The sequence below is a fragment of the Gnatocerus cornutus genome, chromosome 1, assembly GCF_029298725.1.
Source record: "Gnatocerus cornutus isolate USDA-ARS CGAHR chromosome 1, icGnaCorn1.1, whole genome shotgun sequence".
Taxonomy (NCBI): domain Eukaryota; kingdom Metazoa; phylum Arthropoda; class Insecta; order Coleoptera; family Tenebrionidae; genus Gnatocerus; species Gnatocerus cornutus.
Genome location: NC_142233.1, coordinates 17,014,248 through 17,031,318, shown reverse-complemented (window position 1 = coordinate 17,031,318; position 17,071 = coordinate 17,014,248). Strand labels below are relative to the sequence as shown.

The 17,071-nt window shown below is 31.1% G+C and overlaps 1 protein-coding gene and 1 pseudogene across 4 annotated transcripts in view; one reads left to right on the top strand and one right to left on the bottom strand.

Annotated features, from left to right (window-relative positions):
• Positions 1 to 1,587: 1,587 nt before the first annotated feature.
• LOC148180605 (peroxynitrite isomerase THAP4 pseudogene) overlaps positions 1,588 to 17,071 on the bottom strand; it is a 34,746-nt pseudogene continuing 19,262 nt past the window's right edge. Inside the window, exon 2 of the transcript XR_015771687.1 lies at positions 1,588 to 2,328. The product of XR_015771687.1 is annotated as a peroxynitrite isomerase THAP4 pseudogene (transcript). The remainder of the gene's footprint in view (positions 2,329 to 17,071) is intronic.
• On the top strand, positions 4,611 to 13,981 carry LOC148180606 (BTB/POZ domain-containing protein 9-like). Of its 3 annotated transcripts, XM_088049763.1 has the most exons (12): positions 4,611 to 5,111; positions 5,190 to 5,243; positions 5,291 to 5,351; positions 5,400 to 5,653; positions 5,699 to 6,067; positions 6,115 to 6,379; positions 8,385 to 8,586; positions 8,636 to 8,795; positions 11,425 to 11,546; positions 11,853 to 11,938; positions 11,987 to 12,210; positions 13,789 to 13,981. In XM_088049763.1, the coding sequence occupies exons 1-12, from the start codon at positions 4,968 to 4,970 to the stop codon at positions 13,822 to 13,824; spliced, it is 1,977 nt and encodes a 658-aa protein (XP_087905889.1). In that variant the 5' UTR covers positions 4,611 to 4,967; the 3' UTR covers positions 13,825 to 13,981. The 3 variants fall into 3 exon arrangements, with proteins under 3 accessions (XP_087905889.1, XP_087905890.1, XP_087905891.1); XM_088049764.1 differs by lacking the exon at positions 13,789 to 13,981 and having other exon boundaries at positions 11,992 to 12,127; XM_088049765.1 differs by lacking the exons at positions 11,853 to 11,938; positions 11,987 to 12,210; positions 13,789 to 13,981 and having other exon boundaries at positions 11,381 to 11,541.

The window sequence follows — 17,071 nt, the reverse complement described above, 5'->3', positions numbered from 1 at the left end:
TGGTGATTTTGTAGATTTCAAGCTCTTCTACGCGAATTCAAGCCAGAAAACGGCGAAAATCAGCGAGAAATCGTCGTTTTGCATCGAAAAATGCGGATTTCTCTAAGAATTTTGATAATTTTGTGCCGATTTCTGCTGTTTTCTTGCAATTCAGCTGTTGAATCTTGATAAAAATTGGTGATTTTGTAGATTTCAAGCTCTTGTTTGCGAATTCAAGCCAAAAAACGGCGAAAATCAGCGAGAAATCGTCGTTTTGCATCGAAATAAGCGGATTTCTCTAAGAATTTTGATGATTTCGTGCAGATTTCTGCTGTTTTCTTGCAATTCAGCTGTTGAATCTTGATAAAAATTGGTGATTTTGTAGATTTCAAGCCCTTGTTTGCGAATTCAAGCCAAAAAACGGCAAAAATCAGAGAGAAATCGTCGTTTTGCGTCAAAATAAGCGGATTTCTCTAGGAATTTTGATGATTTCGTGCAGATTTCTGCTCTTTTCTTGCAATTCAACTGTTGAATCTTGATAGAAATTGGTGGTTTTGTAGATTTCGAGCTCTTCTTTGGGAATTCAAGTCAAAAAACGGAGAAAATCAGCGAGAAATCGTCGTTTTTGCATAAAAAAAAAGCGGATTTCTCTAGGAATTTTGATGATTTCGTGCAGATTTCTGCTGTTTTCTTGCAATTGAGCTGTTGAATCTTGATAAAAATTGGTGATTTCGTAGATTTCAAGCTCTTCTATGCGAATTCAAGCCCGAAAACGGCGAAAATCAGCGAGAAATCGTCGTTTTGCATCGAAAAATGCGGATTTCTCTAAGAATTTTGATGACTTTGTGCAGATTTCTGCTGTTTTCTTGCAATTCAGCCGTTGAATCTTGATAAAAATTGGTGATTTTGTAGATTTCAAGCTCTTTTTTGCGAATTCAAGCCAAAAAAACGGCGAAAATCAGCGAGAAATCGTCGTTTTGCATCGAAATAAGCGGATTTCTCTAAGAATTTTGATGATTTCGTGCAGATTTCTGCTGTTTTCTTGCAATTCAGCTGTTGAATCTTGATAAAAATTGGTGATTTTGTAGATTTCAAGCTCTTTTTTGCGAATTCAAGCCAAAAAAACGGCGAAAATCAGCGAGAAATCGTCGTTTTGCATCGAAATAAGCGAATTTCTCTAAGAATTTTGATAATTTAGTGCAGATTTCTGCTCTTTTCTTGCAATTCAACTGTTGAATCTTGATAGAAATTGGTGGTTTTGTAGATTTCGAGCTCTTCTTTGGGAATTCAAGCCAGAAAACGGCGAAAATTAGCGAGAAATCGTCGGTTTGCATCGAAATAAGCGGATTTCTCTAGGAATTTTGATGATTTCGTGCAGATTTCTGCTGTTTTCTTGCAATTCAGCCGTTGAATCTTGACAAAAATTGGTGGTTTTGTTGATTTCGAGCTCTTCTTTGCAAATTCAAGCCAGAAAAGGGCGAAAATCAGAGAGAAATCGTCGTTTTGCGTCGAAATAAGCGGATTTCTCTAAGAATTTTGATGGAAAAAAAAACGAGAAAAATCAATGACTTTCCACAAAATTTCCCCAAACACTTCAATAAATCAATGTTATAAAACCATAAAATAAAAAAAGTTTATTGAAACCAGAACTAAATAACACCAAACTAAAAGATTCAGTTCACTTTTTCATACACCGCCTGAATATGCAGCGTCAGCGGCGTCTTCGCCGTCCCCATGAACACCACAAGCTCCAACTGCCCCTCCTCGTTCAACCTCCAGCGACGATCCAATTTCGCAACCGGTGGATCTCTCACAAAACTCATTCTAGACACTTCCGTCGATTTCAAATTCACCACTTTCCCATCCACTGTCCCTTCTTCTATGGTGTTCAGACCGAGACCATGGGCCACCATGAGCGCCACTTGGTTTGTCCCAGCTTTGATCCTCAAGAATCCAGACTCGAAATGCACAGGATCGCCTGTGATTACGTCCCAAGTGCGGGAAGTGTAGTTTAACAGTGGCTGTCCGAGACTTTCGAACTGCACTTCGTCCGTGTATTCAAACCGCTTCATTGGCGGCGGCGTGGATCGACTTCCAGCGGCCGATGAGCCAGGATAATGGGGCGATGGCTTCGGAGAGCGGCCGTTGCATTTTCTGGGGGCGGCGGCGGTGGTCAATTTATTCGTTCTTTTGATCAACTTACGTGTGAGTTGTTGGGTTTTAAATGTTTGTTCAGGTGAAAAACGTTATAGAAGATTGACTATCAAAAGGGAATGGGGAATTGAAGTCGCTTGCATTTCGAAACTAACAATCGTCATTCTTCGATGCGACGTGTTTTTATCAGTTGACCTTGAAATGTGATCAATAATAAACTCGTTGAATCTCTTGGTAATGTTCGATAGTATTATCAGTAAAAGTACGAAATTCTGGACTGCAAGCAGATTTGTAGAGCAAACGAAAACAATGAATTTGACTCATTTTTAATTAGAAACGTGTAATTTTCGTAGGATTTTAGCTAGAGGGATGAAATTCTAGAGAGTTGGCAACTCTGACGTGCTTATGAATTGTGTCGAATGTCAAAATTCCAGAGCAAACGAGACAAATTTTAGAAATTTATTAAAAATGTCGCAACTCAAAATCCACTATCCGAAATTTTGAGTGGCCATAACTCAGTTATTTGTTGCCGTACGTCGATTTCGAGCCCGGATTTGGAATCTGTGCGAAATTTTGCGTAAAATGGATTTAAATATCTAATTTTTACTCCAAAAATAAGCGAGATATCGAACTCAAAAATTTGGCGCAATCCTGATTTTTTTGAACAAATCAAATTTTTGACTTACGAAGAAATTCTTAGCTGAAAAATCGCGAGAAAAACGACGGCAAAAACCGTTTCTTTCCATCTGTCATAGTTTCCGAGAAATTGAGCACCAAATTTTGTTTTTTTTTTAGGCCATACGTTATTTTTTTGTTTTGTGTCGAGAAACTCGAAAAAATCTAGAAAATAATACAGAGGAAATTCAATTGACTGCAAAAATCTTCTTAATGGTGAGATAGCTAATTTGTAGGCAAAAAAAAATAATAAATTTTTTAATTTGGGATTTGACTATATTCGGATTCTTAGGTAAAAAGCACCAGAAAAACCGCATTTTTTATCAGTCTTAGTTACTGAGATATCGATCGAGGTTTATACATACTAAAAATTCTACGCTTGATCGAGAAAAACGGGCTTCGGATTTAAAATCAGAAGGGAATTCTACTTAAGAATTAGTTTTCCACTTCTCCTGTCCAAAAGATTAGTGGCAGCGTTTTTATCGAACTGATTCTCAAGTAAATTTTTTTATTATCGCTTGTAATCGCAGCCGTTTCCAATTCTTCCGATTAGCAGTTTGCCCCTCGTGAATTTACACTTCTCTAAACTATGGCGCACGAGGCGTTAGTAATGGAAATCAAAGTGCTTTCTGACGGGGGAATTTAAATTAAAATTTAATCTGATGGGGGAATTTTAGAACAAAAAGTGATAAATTTGTAATATTTCATTTCTTGGTCGAGCTAAAAATTCTAATTTAAGATTTCGAAATTTGCTCTTTTATAAATGCTTATTTAGTGTATGTACTGAATTTCAAAATTTTAGTACAAAAAGTGATAAATTTGTAATTTTTCATTTCATGATAGTGCTAAAAATTACAAATTTTTTATTAAAATTAATAACTTCAACTATTTTGGCACCAAAATTCTGAAATTTGTGGAATTTGTTCCTTTATAGATGCCTATTTAGTGTACCAAATTTTAAAATTTTAATACAAAAAGTGATAAATTTGTAATTTTTCATTTCTTGGTCGAGCTAAATATTCTAATTTTTTTATTAAAATCAATAACTTCAACTATTTTAGCCCCAAAATTCTGAAAATTTCGGAATTTGCTCTTTTATATATGCTTATTTACTGTACTAAATTGTAAAATTTTAGAACAAAAAGTGATAAATTTCTAATTTTTCATTTTTTGGTCGAGCTAAAAATTCTAATTTAAGATTTCGAAATTTGCTCCTTTATAAATGCTTATTTAGTGTACTAAATTTCAAAATTTTAGAACAAAAAAGTGATAAATTTGTAATTTTTTATTTCTTGGTCGAGCTAAAATTACAAATTTTTTACTAAAATCAATAACTTTAACTATTTTAGCACCAAAATTCTGAAATTTGTGGAATTCGCTCCTTTATAAATGCTTATTTAGTGTACTAAATTTCAAAATTTTAGAACAAAAAGTGATAAATTTGTAATTTTTTATTTCTTGGTCGAGCTAAAATTACAAATTTTTTATTAAAATCAATAACTTTAACTATTTTAGCACCAAAATTCTGAAATTTGTGGAATTCGCTCCTTTAAATGCTTATTTAGTGTACTAAATTTCAAAATTTTAGAACAAAAAATGATAAATTTGTAATTTTTCATTTCTGGGTCGAGCTAAAAATTCTAATTTTTTATTAAAATCAATAACTTCAACTATTTCAGCACCAAAATTCTGAAAATTTCGAAATTTGCTCTTTTATAAATGCTTATTTACTGTACTAAATTTGAAAATTTTAGAACAAAAAGTGATAAATTTCTAATTTTTTATTTCTTGGTAGAGCTAAAAATTATAAATTATTTATTAAAATCAATAACTTTAACTATTTTAGCACCAAAATTCTGAAATTTGTGGAATTTACTCCTTTATAAATGCTTATTTAGTGCACCAAATTTCAAAATTTTAGAACAAAAAGTGATAAATTTGTAATTTTTCTCTCTTGATTTTGCAAGTCGTTAAGTCCAGATCTGATCGAGCAAAACGGGGTTCAAATTCAAAATAATTTCCACTTCTCCTGTCCAAAAGTTTAGTGACTCGTCTTTTATCAAACTGATTCTCAAGTAAAATTTTTTATTATCGCTTGTTATCGCAGTCGTTTCCAATTCTTCCGATTGATAACAGTTTATCTCTCGTGAATTTAAACTATGGCGCACGAGGCGTTAGAAATGGAAATGAAGGTGATTTCTGATGGGGGAATTTTGCACAAGAATATGGCAAGATTTCTCAACAATCCGAGATTCTCCGACGTCATTTTTAATGTCGGAGATGCCAAAATCAACGCCCACAAGGTGAGTTTCTTGCTAGACAATTTGATGCAATCTTTTGTTGTCTGCGATAAGATAACGACGTGAAATTGATCATTTTAGGTGATTCTGGCAGGTCGCTCCGATTATTTTGATTCCTTGTTGGCAGAGGCTAAAGTACGTCCCTGCGTTTTTTATTTAGTAAGGGCATTGTTCATTTTCAGGAGGTAAAAATTGATGTTCCATTGCGCGCTTTTGAAGAAGTGTTAAAGTATATTTACTTGGGTAAAATTTGAACGAAAATTTCATTCAAAATTTGAGGTTGGTTTGTAGGAACTCTTTCGATTCCTTCTGAGGCCGACATGGTGGCCGATATTTTAACCCTCGCTCGTAAATTTTCGTTGGAGGCTCTGGCGAAACTCATGAGTAAAAAAATGACTACTTCTCTAAATAGTCAGAATGTCTGTCAAACTCTAAATATTGCAACCGCTTGCCATCTCCAAGAACTTAAAAAGAACTGTCTGACTTTCGTGGACAAAAACGTCGCGGAGATTCTTAAAAATGACACTTTTTCCTCGTTGTCTCAAGTAAACTTGCAAGACACGTTTGATTCCTGTTAATTGACTTTTTAGGCGTCCATGATTGCGTTGTTAGAACGCGATGATTTTCCCCCAGAAATTGAAGTGTTCAAACTGGCAGAACGTTGGTGCAAATTCAACACAGACAAAGACGGTTTGGTCAAAAATTGTATCAAATTCACCGAAACTGATATTCCCGAAGCCCTGAAAAAATTAGGGCCATCGGAAAAAGACTTGGCGACTCCTTTTAATCCGCAAGTTACCACTTTACTCAAGTCTACAATAAAAGTGGAGAATGTTTGTCCAACTCTAAATGCAGCAAATTCGCACGCCTTGGTCGAATTACAAGAGATTTGTCGTCAATTTATCGTTTACAATTTCCCAGAAGTGTTGTCAAACGGCAATTGTCAACAGTTATCAAAAGTACGAAGAACAAAACAGTCTAATCTCACTCTAATAAGAAATTTTAGGAATCTCTAGTGAGTTTATTAGAAAGTGAATCTTGTTATGTCAGGGAAATATCCCTTTTTAAGTTGGTAGAAAAGTGGTGCCAACACAACAAAGCTTTAGATGACGCAACCTTATTATCTTGCATTCGATTTTCTATTATGACGGTGTCTGAAATAATTTCGGTCGTTTGGCCCTCGAATTTGCTAACTCCCGATAAACTATTGGAATTCATTTCAGAGATTATAGGAGTGAAGCCCAAAACCTCCAAATCGAGAGCTTTTCTAGGTGAGTGTAGGAAAAGAGCTCCGAATATTGGATGGTTGCCTAATATTGGATACCACCCTAACTCAGTTTGAAACAGCGAGCCATTAGTTACCGCTATGTCATTAGCTGAGGTTTGACAATGTATTAAATACGTTTATTTGTTATAAAATTTGGGTGATTGAGTAAGTAAATCATATTTTATGTTTGTTTTATAGTAAAAATTAAAAAAAATTAATAATTTCGCATAATGAATAATGAATTTTTCTCTCTGAAACAAAGTATGCTAAATCCCTTTGGATCCTAAATTGGATACTTTGGTGACCTCAATATTAGATATCCAATATTAAGTAAGCTAGAAATTAAATGTTATACCAGGTGTTTATAAATGTTTCAAGCATCAAGCGTGGCTATGAAATGTCAAAGAAATTTGCCGCTCAATATACATGTGGGTTTAGATTTTTCAACTGACATTTTTCGGGTTCTATTGTTGGATATCCCATATTAAATAATCATGTAATTTAATGTTATACAAGGTGATTATAAATGTTTCTAGCATCAAGAGTGGCTATGAAATGTCAAAGAAATTTGCCGCTCATTATACATGTGGGTTTAGATTTTTCAACTGACATTTTTCGGGTCCTATTATTGGATATCCCATATTAAGTAATGTAATTTAATGTTATACAAGGTGATTATAAATGCTTTTAGCATCAAGAGTGGCTATGAAATGTCAAAGAAATTTGCCGCTCATTATACATGTGGGTTTAGATTTTTCAACTGACATTTTTCGGGTCCTATTGTTGGATAGCCCATATTAAGTAATCATGTAATTTAATGTTATACAAGGTGTTTATAAATGTTTCAAGCATCAAGCGTGGCTATGAAATGTCAAAGAAATTTGCCGCTCAATATACATGTGGGTTTAGATTTTTCAACTGACATTTTTCGGGTCCTATTGTTGGATAGCCCATATTAAGTAATCAAGTAATTTAATGTTATACAAGGTGATTAATAAATGTTTCTAGCATTAAGAGCGGCTATGAAATGTCAAAGAAATTTGCCGCTCATTATACATGTGGATTTAGATTTTTCAACTGACATTTTTCGGGTCCTATTATTGGATATCCCATATTAAGTAATGTAATTTAATGTTATACAAGGTGATTATAAATGCTTTTAGCATCAAGAGTGGCTATGAAATGTCAAAGAAATTTGCCGCTCATTATACATGTGGGTTTAGATTTTTCAACTGACATTTTTCGGGTCCTATTGTTGGATAGCCCATATTAAGTAATCATGTAATTTAATGTTATACAAGGTGTTTATAAATGTTTCAAGCATCAAGCGTGGCTATGAAATGTCAAAGAAATTTGCCGCTCATTATACATGTGGGTTTAGATTTTTCAACTGACATTTTTCGGGTCCTATTGTTGGATAGCCCATATTAAGTAATCAAGTAATTTAATGTTATACAAGGTGATTAATAAATGTTTCTAGCATTAAGAGCGGCTATGAAATGTCAAAGAAATTTGCCGCTCATTATACATGTGGATTTAGATTTTTCAACTGACATTTTCCGGGTCCTATTATTGGATATCCCATAATAAGTAATGTAATTTAATGTTATACAAGGTGATTATAAATACTTTTAGCATCAAGAGTGGCTATGAAATGTCAAAGAAATTTGCCGCTCATTATACATGTGGATTTAGATTTTTCAACTGACATTCTTCGGGTCGTATTATTGGATATCCCATATTCGGATTTTTGATACCCATTATTGGATATCCAGTATTAGAAAACTTTTTTTAGAGCATAAAATTTATGACAAAATACATATTTGCCGATAAAATAAAATCGTGCATTTTTTTGTCATTTAAACGTATAGATCACAAAGTAAACATTACAAACTCCACGAAAATAATAATTTAATTGATTCAATTTAAAAGCAAGTATTTGAAATATATTTTTTTAAAAAGTATCCAATATTCGGTGCTCTTTTTCTAAAATAAAAATTTGCATCTAGTTTTGAATAAAAATGTTGCGTCCGAAAAACGTGGAGCCAAAGTAGTTGCGGGAATTGACGCTAATTATCTCCTGGGTGGAAAAATTGTGGAAAATTATTTCGCTCGTCACGTCATAAATGACAATGAAACTATTGTGGTGAAACTTGATGGAGCTTATTGGATAAACTATATAGAAATGAGACTTTACGAAAAAACTGACAAGTAGAAATTCGAAGAAAAAATTACGAAGTTTATAAGAATTTTGTTTTAGTTCGTATTCTTACTACATTGAAGTTTCTTATGATGGGAGAAATTGGACGAAAATTATTGACCACGATCGATTTCTTTGCCGTTCTATTCAACACTTGTACTTTAATGAAGAAATGGTCCAGTTTATAAAAATCGTGGGGACGAAGGCCCTATCAGGAAACGTGAGTTCTTAATTTGTAAATGCGCACTATGTTGTTTTACATAGCCGCGGATTTATAAAGGTTTAATAACATTCGCACTTTTAATTGCTGAAATTTCAAGATCCTGTGGTTGACTAAACCTTCTTCGGTCGATTTTTCGCTTATCTTTCGAGCAAATTTGCGATATTGGGCCTCATTTAACGCAGAATTTCGCGCAGATTCCAAATCCGAGCTTAAAATCCACATTCGAGAATAAATAACTGAGTTTATAAATTTACGGTTGTGTAAAAAACAGAGTGCGCATTTACAAATTACGGTACGTATGTAAAACAACAAATAACACTAATTAGGATTTGAGAAACAACAAAAGTACACACAAAACTAAAAAACAAATGAATTATTTGTAAGAAACTTTTGTTTCTTCTTCTGATTTTCCAAATATTTACAGAACTAAGAAACAAGCTTAGAATCGAAATTAGAAAATAGAAAAAAAAAACATTGAAAATATTTTACAGAATTCCAAAAAATCTTCAAAATTGCATAACAAATTTGGTTGCACAAACCCTCGCAAATCGCTAAAAATGACATTTCTATGGCGTCGCGGTGCCAAAACTGTCGGTGATAAAAAACAGATTGTCAGGTTGACCGTAATTTTAAAACCAAAATTCTGAAATTTACGGAATTTGTTCCTTTATAGATGCTTATTTAGTGAGCCAAATTTAAAAATTTTTGAACAAAAAGTGAAAAATTTGGATTTTTTTCATTCCTTGGTGGAACTAAAAGTTCTAAATTTTCTATTAAAATCAATAATTCTAACAATTTTAACACCAAAATTTTGAAATTTGCAAAATCCGTTCTTTTATAGGTGCTTATTTCGTGTAGCAAATTTCAAAATTTTAAAACAAAAAGTAAAAATTTTGAAAATTTTTATTTTTAGGTCGAGCTAAAAATTGTAAATTTTTTATTAAAATCAATAACTCCAATAATTTCAACACCAAAACTCTGAAATTTTCGGAATTTGCTCCTTTATAGATGCTTAATTAGTGTACCAAACTTCAAAATTTTAGAACAAAAAGTAAAGAATTTGGAATTTTTCATTCCTTGCTTGAGCCAAAACTTTTTTTTTTATTAAAATTAATAACCCCGACTGTTTTATACAAAAATTCTGAAATTTTCAAAATTTGTTCTTTTGTAGATGCTTATTTAGTGTATCAAATTTTAAAATTTTAGAACAAAAAGTGAAAAATTTGTAATTTTTCATTTCTAGGTCGAGTTTAAAATTTTAAATTTTTTATTAAAATTAATAACTCCAAAAATTTTAGCACCAAAATTCTGAAATTTTCGGAATTTGCTTTTTAATAGATGCTCATTTGGTGTACCAAATTTAAGAACAAAAAGTGAAAATTTGGGATTTTTGGACTCTAGGTCGATCTAAAAACTTCAAATTTGTTATTAAAACCAATAATTCCAACAACTTGAACACCAAAATTTTGAAATTTTGGAAATTTGTTCCTTTATAGATGCTTATTTAGTGTATCAAATTTTAAAATTTTAGAACAAAAAGTGAAAAATTTGTAATTTTTCATTTCTAGGCCGAGTTTAAAATTTTAAATTTTTTATTAAAATTAATAACTTCAACAATTTTAGCACCAAAATTCTGAAATTTTCGGAATTTGCTTTTTAATAGATGCTTATTTAGGATACCAAATTTAAGAACAAAAAGTGAAAATTTGGAATTTTTTATTTCTAGGTAGAGCTAAAAATTCTAAATTTTTTATTAAAATCAATAACTCCAATAATTTCAACACCAAAATTCTAAAATTTTTCGAATTTGTTCCTTTATAGATGCTTAATTAGTGTACCAAAATTTTAAACAAAAAGTCAACAACTTGGAATTATTCATTCTTTGCTTAAGCCAAAAATTCTAAACGTTTTATTAAAATTAATAACTCCGACAGTTTTAACACAAAAATTCTGAAATTTTCAAAATTTGTTCTTTTGTAGATGCTTATTTAGTGTACCAAATTTCAAAATTTTAGAACAAAAAGTGAAAAATTTGTAATTTTTCATTTCTTGGTCGAGCTAAAAATTCAAAATTTTTTATTAAAATTAATAACTCCTACAATTTTAACACCAAAATTCTGAAATTTTCAAAATTTGTTCTTTTGTAGATGCTTATTTAGTGTATCAAATTTCAAAGTTTTAAAACCAAAAGTGAAAAATTTGGGATTTTTGGATTCTAGGTCGATCTAAAAACTTTAAATTTGTTATTAAAATCAATAATTCCAACAACTTTAACACCAAAATTTTGAAATTTTGGGAATTTGTTCCTTTATATATGCTTACTTAGTGTTCCAAATTTCAAAATTTTAAAACAAAAAGTGAAAATTTTGGAATTTTTTATTTCTAGGTCTAGATAAAAATTCAATTTTTTTTATTTAAATCTATAAGTCCGATAATTTCAACACCAAAGTAATGACATTTGGCGGATTTGTTACTTAAGAGATGATTTATTTAGTGTAGCAAATTTCAAATTTTGGAACAAAAAGTAAAAAATTTTTAAATTTAAATAATTTAATTTAATTTAAAATTAAAGACAATTTTAGGAATTTAGCCGGACCCTAAAGCCTCCTTGTTTTTGTTTCTCCAGAATTTCGAGCTGGTCTCTTTGGAAGCATTTTTGACAAATGACATTCCCACCCTCGCAAATGGTATAATTCGTCCTAAATACAACGTAGCCAGTTTACAAAAAGGAGCTGACTGCATTGAAGGGTGAGAGCAAAATGCAAAAAAACGTTTTTCTATTTGCGTTTCACAATAACAACAAAATTGTTTTTATTAAAGCACGCAAAATAGTAACTTTTTCTGGTTATGTTGGCAACTCGAAAGTGCCAAAAATCCCTGGTGGAAAACATTTTTCTTAATCATTTGCAACGCAAAGTAGAAAAATTAGTTTCGTCCCCTCTTTTCACAAGACGACTTGTAGCTCGCTGCGCTCGCCGCACTCAAAACCCATTCGTGCTACAATAACCGTCTTATGAAATACGTGCAATAATGTACTCTTTTACCAACCTGTAGGAATTTCCCCAACAATATACTGAGTGGTGAGAAAAAGTATTTCACTTCGCATAGACTTGGAAAAGGAACCATCGTCGTCCATCTAGGTCTAGATTGTTACTATTTTCGTATTGAAATAAAACGCACTTTTTCAGCCCAGCCGTTTTTGATATCTTCAGTCAAATTATTGTTTCACGAAAACTTTAGCTACAAATATCGTATAGAAACTTCAACTGACAGATCCCAATGGGAGGCCGCTGTTGATAAAACAGACGCTTTGTATCGTGGCTGGCAAGTGCACACGTTTTCAGAACGACCTGTAGTTTACGTCCGCATTATTGGAACGCACGCCCTCAACATTAAAAACAACAGAAGTGACGTAAGTGAAAAAAACTTGTCCGATTGTATAATAATCTGTGTTTTATGATATCGTTCGGCGTCTATAAAGTCACTCTTTATGGACGGCGGCCGTAGTGGTAAAGCAGAACGGCCGCTTGTCAAAACGGCGCTTTTTCAAGTTCTTTTAAAAGAAAATTGTGTAGAACCGAACAAAAAGCGTTGTATGAAATTCGTGCATAATTACACTTTGTATATACTTATGCAACTATTATGTCCGATTGTAAAATAATCTGTGTTTTATAATATCGTTCGGCGTCCATAAAGTCACTCATTATAGACAGCGTCCGTAGTGGTAAAGCAAAACGGCCGCTTGTCAAAACGGCGCACTTTGAAGTTGTTTTAAAAGAATACTGTTTTTTACTACAATCGAACATAAAGTCTTAATTAAATAATTAAATAATTAAATAATTAAATTAAATTAAAAATTAATTAAAAGAAAATTGTCTTTACTACAATCGTGTATGAAATTCGTGCAACTATTTTTATACTTATGCAACCATTATGTCCGATTGTATAATAATCTGTTTTATGATATCGTTTAGCGTCCATAAAGTGGCTCTTTATGGACGGCGTCCGTGGTGATAAAGTAAAACGGCCGCTTGTCACTAATGAACAGATAATATACGTAGGAGAAAAGCACCGAATATTGGATACTTTTTGAACAAAAAACATCAAAAACGTTGCTTTTAATTTGAATCAATTAAATTATTATTTATATCAAGTTTAAAATGTTTACTTTATAATCTATACGTTGAAATTACAAAAAAATACACGTTTTTTGATGCTCTAAAAAAAGATTTCCTAATACTGGATATCTAATAATAGGACCCAAAAATAAAAATATTGTTTTCAGTTATTTATTTTAAAGGTTTAATTGTATTTTAATGAACAAGTAATTGAAAATTAGTCGTAATAATTAATAAAAATCTAGTCAACGACGTCCTTCAATACAATGTGTTTACAAATGTTTCTAGCATCAAGGGTGCTATTTTGAAAATTGTTCATAATGTTACTTACGTCAACGACGTTTCAGTTACGGATTTGTGTCAAAATTTTTGATTTTCAGTTAACTACAAATGTCAGTTGAAAAATCTAAACCCACATGTATAATGAGCGGCTAATTTCTTTGACATTTCATAGCCACCCTTGATGCTAGAAACATTTATAAACATCTTGTATAACATTCAATTACATGGTTACTTAATATTGGATATCTAATATTGAGGGCACCAAAGTATCCAATATTAGGGATTTAACATATTTTGTTTCGGAGAGAAAAATTCGGTATTCATTATGCCAGATTATGAATTTTTATTGATTTTTACTATAAAACAAACATTAAATATGATTTACTTAGTCAATAACTCAAATTTTATAACAAATAAACGTATTTAACCCGCGCAAACAAAATATTCAAATTAGCACAAAAGACTTGTTATTTTCGCCATATTGAAAAACTGACACGTGCGAGGTATCCAATATTAGGCAACCATCCAATATTTGGTGCTCTTCCCCTAAATAATTATTAGATATACTCTAATACGTAGAAAAATTTCAGCCTTTCTTTTATTGTCGTCACTTTGAGTGCAGTTAATATTCGGGGTTGAGTTAGGAGGAGAAGAAGTTGGATCTGACCTGTTGAAGAGGAGTGAAGGAAAGACTAAAAACGTGCGTCAGATAAAATAAAACGTCTAAAATGTACTGTAAAGTGTAGTTTATCGTTGTAAAAGTACAATAAAGTGTCATTTATTCTCCACAATAATATAAATATTATTCCCCCGCGTCTTATAATTAATATTAAACGGCGCCTCATACCTAAACTCCGCGTCCGCTTCTCTGATCGCGTGCTTCATATTGATGGAAAACGAGCCCTTTTCACCCCCCAAAAACTGCATTTCCATCGTCACTGGACACTTTGTAGCAAACGCATTTATTTCGATTTTCCGTTCGAGCACACGTCTCGCTGGAATTGCTGCACCTTCGAATTGCTCCACTGGTCCTCGGCCTTTGTCGAAATCGAAAGGATCTACGTTCGTCACGTGGATATTTTCCACTGGCACGTTTCGCCGATTTTGGATGATTAGAACTGTTTCTTTCGTCCAATGGATGAGAGTGAAGGGAGAGATGGACGCGAAGAGTGCGGAGGTGAAGACGAAAAGGAGGATCGTTTTCATTTTAGGGTAGTTTTAGGGGAGAAAAATGTGAGGAATTTTTCGGAACTCACTTTTTGTTGTGGAAATGAAGAGACGAGTGGGACGACGCTTTGAAATCTGACTCAGAGGCGAGTTATAAGTTGGCGTGTTTGGGGTTTTCCGGTGGATTTTTATCAATTATAAGTAATTAATTAGAAGTGAGGAGAAATACGCACGGATTTACCAACTCATTTCGTGAGATCTAATTATATCCAGTTATACAGAGTGGTTCTTTTTAAAGTTAATTTGCGTCTCATTTTACACAATGAAAACAAATTTGTTTATTGGCAAATGTTGATACATTGCCAATGCCTCCAACAAACTGCTAGAAGAAAACAAAATTTGATAATTTTTATTGTCAATGAAGTAACAAAAAACAAAAATAAAAATTTGAGAATTTTGAAAAATTCGTAAAAGTCAAAAAGCCAAGAAATTTTTTAAACTAAACTGCGTATTTGCAAAACTCAACCAACAATTAATGAAAGCTTTACAAATAAGAACCTCCCCAAATTTTATTGCCATGACTTAAAAAATTGCAAAGATACAAATTTTAATAAAAAAAGTTGAAAATATTTGTTTCGTTTTAAACTTAAACCTAAATTTAAAAGATTTTCTAAAATCTGTATTTTTTGTTCTAAAATTTTGTATTTTGGTTCAATAATAATTAATGAACGCTTTAGTAATTAATAGTATTAATTAATTAATAGTAATTTTCTAAAATTTCATTGTTATAAGTTTTAAACTAACAAAGATACGAATTTTAACTAGAAAAAATTTAAAATGTTTGATTCGTCTTTTGCTTAAAATAAAATTTTCTAAAATTTGTATTTTTTGTTCTAAAAGTTTGCACTTTGGCACAATTAATAAACGCTTTAGAAGTAGTTACCTCCACAAATTTCATTGTTACGACTTAGAAACTCACAAAGATACGAATTTTAATAAAAAAGTAAAAAATATATGGTTCGTCCTAAAATCAATTTTTCTAAAATTTGTATTTTTTGTTCTAAAATTTTGAACTTTGGCACAATGAATGAACGCTTTAGAAATAATAACCGCCCTAAATTTCAGTGTCGCAACATTAAAACTCACAAATATACGAATTTTAATATGAAAAAGTTGAAAATATTTTATTCGTCCTAAAATTAAATTTTCTAAAATCTCTGCTTTTTGTTCTAAAATTCTGCACTTTATCAAAATTAATGAACAATTTAAACATTGTAACCTCCTTAAATTTCATTGTCATAACTTAAAAACTAACAAAGATACGAATTTTAATAAAAAAAGTTTAAAATATTTGATTCGTCCTAAAATTAAATTTTCTAAAATCTGCATTTTTTGTTCTAAAATTTTGTACTTCGGCACAATTAATGAACACTTTAGAAATAGTAACTTCCATAAATTTCAATGACGTAACTTAAAAACTAACAAAGATACGAATTTTAATAAAAAATGTTGAAAATATTTGGTTCGCTCAAAAATTAGATTTTCTAAAATCTGTATTTTATGTTCTAAAATTTTGGACTTTGGCACAATGAATGAATGCTTTAGAAATAAAAACCGCCTTAAATTTCAATGTCGTAACTTAAAAACTAAAAAAGATACGTATTTTAATAAAAAAAGTTCGAAATATTTGGGTTCTAAAATTAGATTTTTTAAAATCTGTATTTTTTGTTCTAAAATTTTAAACTTTAACACAATCAATAAACGCCTTTGAAATAGTAACTTTCCCAAATTTAATTGTCATAATTTAAAAACTTACAAAGATACGAATTTTAACAAAAAATGTTGAAAATATTTGGTTCGCTCAAAAATTAGATTTTCTAAAATCTGTATTTTATGTTCTAAAATTTTGCACTTTGGCACAATGAATGGACGCTTTAGAAATAATAACCGCCCTAAATTTCAATGTCGTAACTTTAAAACTCACAAAGATACGAATTTTAATATGAAAAAGTTGAAAATATTTGATTCGTCCTAAAACTAAATTTTCTAAAATCTCTGCTTTTTGTTCTAAAATTCTGCACTTTATCAAACTTAATGAACAACTTAAACGTAGTAACCTCCTTAAATTTTATTGTCATAACTTAAAAACTAACAAAGATACGAATTTTAATAAAAAAAGTTTAAAATATTTGATTCGTCCTAAAATTAAATTTTCTAAAATCCGCATTTTTTGTTCTAAAATTTTGTGCTTCGGCACAATTAATGAACACTTTAGAAATAGTAACTTTCGTAAATTTCAATGACGTAACTTAAAAACTAACAAAGATACGAATTTTAATAAAAAATGTTGAAAATATTTGGTTCGCTCAAAAATTAGATTTTCTAAAATCTGTATTTTATGTTCTAAAATTTTGGACTTTGGCACAATGAATGAATGCTTTAGAAATAAAAACCGCCTTAAATTTCAATGTCGTAACTTAAAAACTAAAAAAGATACGTATTTTAATAAAAAAAGTTCGAAATATTTGGGTTCTAAAATTAGATTTTTTAAAATCTGTATTTTTTGTTCTAAAATTTTAAACTTTAACACAATCAATAAACGCCTTTGAAATAGTAACTTTCCCAAATTTAATTGTCATAATTTAAAAACTTACAAAGATACGAATTTTAACAAAAAATGTTGAAAATATTTGGTTCGCTCAAAAA

Excerpts from the sequence above, each read along its gene's own strand:
- LOC148180606 (XM_088049763.1), top strand. The coding sequence starts at position 4,968 with ATGGCGCACGAGGCGTTAGAAATGGAAATGAAGGTGATTTCTGATGGG. Across the intron at positions 11,939-11,986 it reads AACCATCGTCGTCCATCTAG|CCCAGCCGTTTTTGATATCT; the intron begins GTCTAGATTGTT and ends GCACTTTTTCAG. Across the intron at positions 12,211-13,788 it reads TTAAAAACAACAGAAGTGAC|CCTTTCTTTTATTGTCGTCA; the intron begins GTAAGTGAAAAA and ends GAAAAATTTCAG.